At 44.7% G+C, this 10636-nt stretch overlaps 1 protein-coding gene across 1 annotated transcript; it reads right to left on the bottom strand.

The window, feature by feature from the left end:
• Positions 1-464: 464 nt before the first annotated feature.
• On the bottom strand, positions 465-7083 carry LOC132144277 (uncharacterized). The gene is made up of 4 exons (XM_059555056.1): positions 7056-7083; positions 1820-2137; positions 1367-1729; positions 465-502 (listed from the first exon to the last, which is right to left on the bottom strand). The coding sequence occupies exons 1-4, from the start codon at positions 7081-7083 to the stop codon at positions 465-467; spliced, it is 747 nt and encodes a 248-aa protein (XP_059411039.1).
• Between the last annotated feature and the right edge of the window lie 3553 nt (positions 7084-10636).

Raw genomic sequence — 10636 nt, 5'->3', positions numbered from 1 at the left:
TTAATTAGTCACTTAATTATCTCATTAACTTCTACTCTTTGAGGACTTGGGATTTAACTCAAGACTCGTTTGTGACTTGGAAGGAATGACTTGGTTCCTCTTCTGGTGAAATCATCTGCTGAGTTCGCGGGTGGAACAAAAATATGGCAGGACTTTTACTCTTTGGCCCCTGGACTACTCAAATCTGGTAAGAACCATGCGTAACCGTGATATGACTTCGTCTCCGCCAAAGGAAAGAAACAAAAGAAACTGGATCAGCCAATCAGGGCTGGCTCTACAAATTGTACCTTAACCTTTAAAATAAATGGTACTTTTTTGTACCTTTTAATGTTTGGGAACATATATGTACCTTTTTGACCCTCAAAAAGGTACATATATGTACATTGAGGTCCAATAATAAGCCCCATGGGGTACGTTAGTGTAGATTTTACCTTGTGGAAAAGAAATGGACTCCTACTGTACCCCTATTTCTGACAGTGTAGAGACTCATCTGGAGGAAACACTGAATAAGAAATATCTCAGACTTCTTTAAAATAAATCAGGTTCTGACACACATTATGTGCAGAGGAGATTCAACTGATGAAACAAAGGATGTTATTTTCACACACACAACTTTATATAATGGGTCTCATAGTGAATATATATGTTACTGATGTCATTCACACATTCACTTCCCAGAATTAATGTCTGCTGATACAGAGACGCTCAGAGAATAAAACTGCCAGCTGTCAAGCCTGTGGTTTCTCAATGAATAAGAGAGTACATAGCATCTTTAAGCAGGCGTTGCTGATTTGCAACAGTTAAAAACTAAAAACCTTATTACTCCAGATACATATTTTATGTATCTGGAGTACTAAAAACTTTACTAAAGGTTACTAAAGTTACTAAGTTACTAAAACTTAATTTGAGCCTGAGAGGGTTAACTGCAGCTTCTTCACTATAGTACAAGACTGCTGAAATGACTCGCAGAAGTGTTAAAAACTGCACTAATACTGCATCAGGATGAGCAAATTTGATCTAGTTTAAAAACTGTAGTTATAATGTGTCCGTATGACCATAAAATAATGCTGCAACAACAAACACTGTTGAAATATGCAATTACCATATGAAGAACAAAAATCTTCTGCTTTTAAATAAGTGCAGATCTGCAGGTCCTGCATTCACACGCTGCTGTAGCCTTTTCCAAGAAAATGCAAGTAAATAAAACAAAAGCAAATAAAAGATTCATACACATACGGTATGAAGAACCACATGAAGATTAAAACAATCACAATCATAAACACTGACCACTGCATTTGCAGGAAAGCATTATAATTCTACACAAATCTTGTTTTAATGAATATAAACTGCATAAACTTTGAATTACGTTGATTATTGTGAGTGTGAAAGTCATCTGTACCAGTAACGCTGATGAGGACTCGTGTGATGAAGCTCTTGTGTCCTCCATCTGACTGAACTCCACACCAGTATTCAGCTGAATGTTGTTGAGTCACATGACTGATGATTCCCGTCAGGAGCTGCTGCTCTCTGTCATCATACAGCTGCATCTGTCCCTCAGCGCTCCATCTTCTGCTCTCCTTCACAGACGTCTCTTCAGCACAGAGATCAGATCCAGATCTCCTGCAGACAAACTTCACATCAGCCCTGTGGGATTGTGGGTATCTGCAGCTGATGTTCACAGATGCTCCTGCAGCAGCGGAGAGACTGATGCTCTTCTGACAACAATCAGCTGCTTGAGAGACAAATCAAGTTCACATTAAACACCAGATTCATCAGTTCAGCACAGAAACAAATGCATGAGTGAATGAAAGCAGCTCACCGTCTCTGATGTCCAGATGAAACTCAGAGAAGAAACTGTAGTCTTCAGAAACTTTGACAGTAATCTTATATTCTCCAGAATCGTTCTCATTCAGTTCTCTGATAAACAGACGTAAGAGACGAGCAGATCTGTCATCATGAACAGAGAATCGGCCGTCATGTGTCCATTCTGCTGCTCTGTCAGTGTTTATTAGAGTAAAACATCGATCTGCTCCAGTTTTACACACATCTATCAAAGGATTCTCTTCTAGCGTCTTATATTTGTAGTTTATAATCACATTTCCTCCTGAATATCCTCTCACAGCACTGAGGGTTTCATCTGTAAATCAAAAACTCAGATATCAGTGTGATGATGACCCACTGGGCAAAGTTACGTCCAATGGACTTTCATAAAAACTTTCATTCTGGCTCCTCGGTGGACGTCTTTTCAACGTCAGCAAAGACATAAAAAAGACGTCCACTGGACGTAACTTTGCCCAGTGGGAAATAAAGTCAGTCTGGTTATTAATAAGTGCAGCTGGTGATGCTGTTTGTGGGGTTGTTTAATCAGATCTTGAGAGATTTCATGTATTTTATTTCAGTTGATTTCATCGAAGGCTGTGTCTGAAGTCAGTTGTAGTAGTTCTTGTGTTTCTCTTTTCTTCAGTGATTCTGTTTGTTAACAGCAGCTGTTCATCACTAATTCACAATTATCACTCAATTAATCACTTAATTACTTAATTGCATAGTTTCTTTTTCTGAACTCAACTGAATTAAGTTCAGAGTACTTAAATGGTTTAAGGCAATCTGTTTAATCAAACGGTTTGAGTTAAGTTACTTGTCCGGTTTTACAGTGTAACCAGGCTGACTTTATTTCTGTCAGACGTCTACAAAAGCTCTTATTGAAAATGAACAGGGGTTTAACTGTAACGTGTTTAATTTCCATAACGTGTTTCCAATAGTTGAAACAATAAAACTATGAATAGGCACATATTGATTAGGTTAAATGAATTAACCTTGACAAAAATCCTTGATATTCATGAAATTAATTATATTCTTTTTAAATATATGATTATTTAAATTAGTATCATTTGTAGGCTACACACATGATTGTTCCATCCATCCATCCATCTTCTACCGCTTATCCGGGGCCGGGTCGCGGGGGCAGCAGTCTAAGCAGAGAACCCCAGACTTCCCTCTCCCTAGACACTTCCTCCAGCTCTTCTGGGGGGACACCGAGGCGTTCCCAGGCCAGCCGGGAGACATAGTCTCTCCAGCGTGTCCTAGGTCTCCCCCGGGGTCTCCTCCCAGTGGGATGTGCCCGGAACACCTTCCCGGGAAGGCGTCCAGGAGGCATCCGGAACAGATGCCCGAGCCACCTCAGCTGACCCCTCTCGATGTGGAGGAGCAGCGGCTCTACTCTGAGCTCCTCCCGGGTGACTGAGCTTCTCACCCTATCTCTAAGGGATCGCCCAGCCACCCTGCGGAGAAAGCACATTTCGGCCGCCTGTATCCGGGATCTTGTCCTTTCGGTCATGACCCAAAGCTCATGACCATAGGTGAGAGTAGGAACGTAGATTGACCGGTAAATCGAGAGCTTCGCCTTGCGGCTCAGCTCTTTCTTCACCACGACAGACCGGTACATCGACCGCATTACTGCAGAAGATGCACCGATCCGTCTGTCAATCTCCCGTTCCTTCCTTCCCTCACTCGTGAACAAGACCCCAAGATACTTAAACTCCTCCACTTGAGGCAGGAACTCTCCACCAACCTGAAGTGGGCAAGCCACCCTTTTCCGACTGAGGACCATGGCCTCGGATTTGGAGGTGCTGATTCTCATCCCAGCCGCTTCACACTCGGCTGCAAACCGTCCCAGTGCATGCTGAAGGTCCTGGCCTGATGAGGCCAACACGACAACATCATCCGCAAAGAGCAGAGACGAAATCGTGTTGTCACCAAACCTGACCCCCGCCGGCCCCTGGCTGCGCCTAGAAATTCTGTCCATAAAAATCATGAACAGAACCGGCGACAAAGGGCAGCCCTGCCGGAGTCCAACACGCACCGGGAACAAGTCTGACTTACAGCTGGCAATACGAACCAAGCTCCTGCTCCGTTCGTACAGGGACCGGATAGCCCTTATCAAAGGGCCCCGGACCCCATACTCCCGGAGAACCCTCCACAGGCCGCCGCGAGGGACACAGTCGAATGCCTTCTCCAAATCCACAAAGCACATGTGGACTGGTTGGGTATACTCCCATGAACCCTCCAGCACCCTGTAGAGGGTATAGAGCTGGTCCAGTGTTCCACGGCCTGGACGAAAACCACACTGTTCCTCCTGAATCCGAGGTTCTACTATCGGCCGGATTCTCCTCTCCAGTACCCTGGCATAGACTTTCCCAGGGAGGCTGAGAAGTGTGATCCCCCTGTAGTTGGAACACACCCTCCGGTCCCCCTTCTTAAAAAGAGGGACCACCACCCCGGTCTGCCATCCCAGAGGCACCGTCCCCGACTGCCACGCGATGCTGCAGAGGCGTGTCAGCCAAGACAGCCCCACAACATCCAGAGACTTGAGGTACTCAGGGCGGATCTCATCCACCCCCGGTGCCTTGCCACCGAGGAGTTTCTTGACTACCTCGGTGACTTCAGCTTGGGTTATGGACGAGTCCACATCTGAGCCCTCAGCCTCTGCTTCCTCAATGGAAGACATGACAGCGGGATTGAGGAGATCCTCGAAGTATTCCTTCCACCGTCCAACGACATCCCCAGTTGAGGTCAACAGCTCCCCACCTCTACTGTAAACAGCGTTGGTAGGGCACTGCTTCCCTCTCCTGAGGCGCCAGACGGTTTGCCAGAATCTCTTCGAGGCTGACCGATAGTCCTTCTCCATGGCCTCACCGAACTCCTCCCAGGCCCGAGTTTTTGCCTCCACAACCACCCGGGCTGTAGTCCGCTTGGCCTGCCGGTACCTGTCAGCTGCCTCTGGAGTCCCACAAGCCAACCAGGCCCGATAGGACTCCTTCTTCAGCTTGACGGCATCCCTTACTTCCGGTGTCCACCACCGGGTTCGGGGATTGCCGCCTCGACAGGCACCGGAAACCTTACGGCCACAGCTCCGAGCGGCCGCTTCGACAATGGAGGTGGAGAACATGGTCCACTCGGACTCAATATCTCCAGCCTCCCTCGGGATCCGGTCGAAGCTCTGCCGGAGGTGGGAGTTGAAGATCTCTCTGACAGGAGACTCGGCCAAACGTTCCCAGCAGACCCTCACAGTACGTTTGGGTCTGCCGAGTCTGTCCAGCTTCCTCCCCCGCAATCGGATCCAACTCACCACCAGGTGGTGATCGGTTGACAGCTCCGCCCCTCTCTTCACCCGAGTGTCCAAGACATACGGCCGGAGGTCGGATGAAACGACCACAAAGTCAATCATCGACCTACGGCCTAGGGTGTCCTGGTGCCACGTGTACTGATGGACACCCTTATGCTTGAACATGGTGTTCGTTATGGACAAGCTGTAACTAGCACAGAAGTCCAATAACTGAACACCGCTCGGGTTCAGATCAGGGGGGCCGTTCCTCCCAATCACGCCCCTCCAGGTGTCACTGTCGTTGCCCACGTGGGCGTTGAAGTCCCCCAGTAAAACGACGGAGTCCCCAGTCGAAGCACTTTCCAGCACCCCTCCCAGAGACTCCAAGAAGGCTGGGTACTCTGCATTGCCGTTCGGCCCGTAGGCACAAACGACAGTGAGAGACCTATCCCCGACCCGAAGGCGCAGGGAAGCGACCCTCTCGTTCACCGGGGTAAACTCCAACACATGGCAGCTGAGCTGGGGGGCTATAAGCAAACCCACACCAGCCCGCCGCCTCTCACCTTGGGCAACTCCAGAGTGGTGAAGAGTCCATCCTCTCTCGAGGAGTGTGGTACCAGAGCCCAAGCTGTGCGTAGAGGTGAGTCCGACTATCGCTAGTCGGAACCTCTCTACCTCACGCACAATCTCGGGCTCCTTCCCCGCCAGTGAGGTGACGTTCCACGTCCCTAGAGCTAGTTTCCGTGTCCAGGGATCGGGCTGTCGAGGCCCCCGCCTTCGACTGCCACCCGATTGTCTAAGCACCGGCCCCTTACGGTCCCTCCTGTAGGTGGTGAGCCCACGGGAAGGCGGCCCCACGTCGCTCCTTCGGGCTGAGCCCGGCCGGACCCCGTGGGGGGAGGCCCGGCCACCAGGCGCTCGCATACGAGCCCCAACCCCGGGCCTGGCTCCAGGGTGGGGCCCCGGCTGCGCCATACCGGGCGACGTCACGGTCCTTTGATTGTTCCTTCTCATAAGGGGTTTTGAACCGCTCTTAGTCTGACCCGTCGCCTAGGACCTGTTTGCCTTGGGAGACCCTACCAGGGGCATATAGCCCCGGACAACATAGCTCCTAGGGTCATTCGGGTACTCAAACCCCTCCACCACGTTAAGGTGGCAGTTCAAGGAGGGGACACATGATTGTTTGTTTATTTATTTACTTATTATTGAAAATGCAAGTATTGTCATTCTTAGAAGTGTGTTAAATAAAAATGAATAAATAAAAATAAATATAATGAAGAAAATATTACATCTATATAATAAAAAGGTATACCTGAAAGAAAATTACGCATTTTTTTAGGCCCATAGTATTCAGTGGCTTACTGTAATAGGTGATTTCATATAATAATGTAAATTCATTGCTTGTTTGAATTTCAGCATTACAATGGAATCATAAGCTACTAGTTATAAAATTATTTAGGGTCCTTGACCAATTAGAATGAAACGCATCCAAACTGGATAAAATGGGACTCAATATTGTGCCCCTTACAAGACATAATGTCAAAAAAGGGTGAAAAACATGATCTACATTAGGGCTGCACGATTAATCGCATGCGATTGTCATGCGTGTCTCGTCAGTAAAGATGGTTCTGTTATTAGTGGTAAATGTCCATCAGCTGCTTTCAAATGGATCCATACTTAATATACAGAGACGTAGTTCGCTGACAAGCTACGCAATGTCGCGTTAATTCTGCTTTAATATGAACAGATGAATGTGACAGACGCCCACTTCCTCTCAGAGAGAGAGAGAGAGAGAGAGAGAGTTCATAAAAAGAGAAGTGATGATAATACGTTCAAATAAACATGCAAGACCCATGGACATCTGACAATTCAAATTTGTTTTCAAAGCATTAATTGAGAGATTTCTACAAAAAATATATCTACAGTATAATTCTTATTCAGACTAGAAACTCACAGGCTGTGTCCAAATTCAGGGTCTGCATCCTTCGGAGTACTCATTTGAAGGATGTTACGTCACAGCGCCGCGACGAAGGCTGTCCAAATTCGTAGGATCCTTCAAATGCGGCCCACAAATACGTCCTCCTTTTCCCCGAATTGGAAGGATGGATGTGGTGGATCCTTTCCCGTCCTACCTATCCCATAATTCTTTTCGGCAGAGCGTAATGGCGGATGAAGCGAGCGGTAGCGGAGTGGGAGAGGAGTACGTTTTTTAAAAACTGGCTTTTCAAAAAAATATTTTTTTTCAGTGGTTGTCTAGTTAGGCATTTTGTTTTAAAACATAAATGAAAATAGGCTATAATGGCTTACCTGGATATGACTGTCTTGTAGTCTGATATAAAAAAAACTCTCCGACAATGAGCAAAGAAAGAATTTGATTTATTTAATTGCTTTATTGGTTCAAAAAGATTTAAAATGAGGAGAATAACTTTGTTTGTCCATTTTCCCGCTTCTTGCTTAGCGCTGTCACGGTTGCTAGGCGACAGGATATGAGCAACGGGTAAGGGAGGGAACTGAAAGAAGGGTAGGCTGTCCAAATTCACAAACACCGACTTCCAGGTTTCGCGGTCGTCGGAGGACCCCTCCTCCTTCAACCGGGTAGGAAGGATCCTAAGGAGGATGCAGACCCTGAATTTGGACACAGCCACAGACTGTAAACTGACAGTGACATCTTGAGAACAAACGTGCAAACAGCAGCGGTTACCATGGTGACCAAATAAACTTATTGCAGACTGATTAAAATAGCAGTGAAATCAAAATGCACTGTTCTTTTTTAAACATTCTTCACATTGACAGTCAAAAGTCTGATCTGCAAGACAGTCTTAAATATACAACAGAAGACAACCACAAAAATACTAATCATGGAAGCTTGAACCCAAAATCAAAACTTTCAGTTGATTGAGATTCTCTGCTGTGTGTCATCAGTCAGTGAGATGATTGACAGCAGCGTATTCACTGTAATCCTGATAATTCCTCAATCTGACACCTTCAGGACAGTCTGCTTTCTTCTGGAAATTCACCACAGAGTAATTCAGATCCTCAGCAGATGTGATGAAGATCTGGGAGTCACCAGTGTCTTTCTGAACTGTGGCATAAACACAGTCAGGAGAAACAGAGGGGTTTGTGGGTAACTGTTTGTGAGAGTCTTTAATCTCCTCATAATCACAACCAGTGTGAGAAACCTGCAGAGAAAAAAAAATATATTAACAGCTCTGAAAAAATTCATTATGAAAGACTTTAACATTTATTCAACATTTTAGTTTATACGAACCACTTCATGTGTTTCTGCTCCAGTCTGAGATGATGAATCGCCGCCTGCTAAAGAAACGAGTCTAAATTAACAACATTATATCACATTTCTACATTAAGGTCTGTTTTCACATATCATCAAATATCTGTATTTTGATCATGTCTCTTTGCAGTCTGTAGATGGAGACAGACTCAAAATGGGAAAACAGAGGAACACATTTTTTAGTTTTAAACTCCATATGAAGTGAGTTTCTGCTTCTAAAGACATTAAGAAGGAGCTTTACCTCGAGACTGATGCTTCTTACAGAGAAACAGAAATAAGAGACCAACGATGATCAGAACCAGAAGAACCAGAACCAGAGAGATGATCAGAGAAGAGCCTGAAAACACATGAGAAACGATCAGGTCCATCAGTCAGATCACTCTGAGCAAACATCAGATCAGATCGTGGCCTTGTCTTGACGTTTGTGACAGGATTGGCCGGACTATGAAACTGGGCCTGCAGGTTTCAAGGTTTCACGCTGTACATTCACACAAGTGCTGTAAATAATGTTCTCATCTCACACTTGCACATATAAAGTTATGCTCATATAAACAGTGTGAAAACACCCCAAAAATAACAACAACATTTTGTTTTAGATGATGGAAATGTCCCACCTAGTAAATACTTATAAAACTTATTTTTGAACCTTTTCTTGATAGGCTACAAACGGCCAAAATGCATATTCAGCTATAATAAAGAGAATGACTTTATTATTGTTTTACATATTAATATTTCAATGTATTTAATTACATTCATCATTTTAGAGGTATAAAATCTCAATTATGTTTTGTAATATATTTCAGCCACTGGGGGTATCAGAGCTACACACAAGATAGACCATGAATCACATGACTGTATTTCAGCACCTGCAGATGTGAAACTGGATGGAGAGGATTTGGAAACTCTTGTGATCAGTGGAGATGTGACTGATGAGAAAGAAGAAGCAGATGAAGATGATGATGATGATGATGATGATGGTGATGATGATGATGGTGATGATGATGATGATGATGATGATGATGGTGATGATGATGATGGTGATGATGATGATGATGATGATGATGATGGTGATGATGATGGTGGTGAATTTGTTTTTGGAATATCTATATATAAAGCAATGAAACAATGCATAATGGATTGTTGTTGTTGTTGTTTTTTTCACACACAATAATTTTTCTCATGGTAAATGTTACTGATGTCATTCACACATTCACTTCCCAGAAAGAATGTCTGCTGATACAGAGACACTCAGAAAATAAATCTGCCAGCTGTCTGCTTGAGTTTCTGTGACTGAAGCCTGTGGTTTCTCGGTGAATAAAACAGTTCATAGCATCTTTAACTGCAGCTTCTTCACTATAGTACAAGACTGCTGAAATGACTCGCAGAAGTGATGAAAAAACTGCACTAATACTGCATCAGGATGAGCAAACTTGATCTAAAGAAAAACTGCACTTTAACCTGCAGTGACTGCAGTCATAAACATTTAGAAGGAAACTTCCGCTTTTTATCTGTGGTTTGTGGTTTTTCTTTGTTAAACAGACAGCGCATGTAAAAATAACTTCATAACTTGTACAAACCTCACTGATCACTTTCAAGTCAAGTAACAAGATACAAGAAACAAGACACACTGTGATCTGTTTAATAAAAGCAAGGTGTTATTATTAATTAAATTCTGATTATTATGAGTGTGAAAGTCATCTGTACCAGTAACACTGATGAGGACTCGTGTGATGAAGCTCTTGTGTCCTCCATCAGACTGAACTCCACACCAGTATTCAGCTGAATGTTGTTGAGTCACATGACTGATGATTCCCGTCAGGAGCTGCTGCTCTCTGTCATCATACAGCTGCATCTGTCCCTCAGCGCTCCATCTTCTGCTCTCCTTCACAGACGTCTCTTCAGCACAGAGATCAGATCCAGATCTCCTGCAGACAAACTTCACATCAGCCCTGTGGGATTGTGGGTATCTGCAGCTGATGTTCACAGATGCTTCTGCAGCAGCGGAGAGACTGATGCTCTTCTGACAACAATCAGCTGCTTGAGAGACAAATCAAGTTCACATTAAACACCAGATTCATCAGTTCAGCACATAAACAAATGCATGAAACTGTAGTCTTCAGAAACTTTGACTGTAATCTTATATACTCCAGAATCGTTCTCATTCAGTTCTCTGATAAACAGACGTAAGAGACGAGCAGATCTGTCATCATGAACAGAGAATCGACCGTCATGTGTCCATTCTGCTG

This window comes from Carassius carassius, chromosome 7 (genome assembly GCF_963082965.1).
Source record: "Carassius carassius chromosome 7, fCarCar2.1, whole genome shotgun sequence".
NCBI classification, from domain to species: Eukaryota; Metazoa; Chordata; class Actinopteri; order Cypriniformes; family Cyprinidae; genus Carassius; species Carassius carassius.
The sequence above is the reverse complement of the archived record's forward strand: the minus strand, read 5'-3'. Positions and strand labels throughout refer to the sequence as shown.

Excerpts from the sequence above, each read along its gene's own strand:
- LOC132144277 (XM_059555056.1), bottom strand. The coding sequence starts at position 7,083 with ATGCAGACCCTGAATTTGGACACAGCCT. Across the intron at positions 2,138-7,055 it reads CCTGAATTTGGACACAGCCT|ATGAAACCCTCAGTGCTGTG; the intron begins GTGAGTTTCTAG and ends TTTGATTTACAG. Across the intron at positions 1,730-1,819 it reads TCATCTGGACATCAGAGACG|CTGATTGTTGTCAGAAGAGC; the intron begins GTGAGCTGCTTT and ends TCTCTCAAGCAG.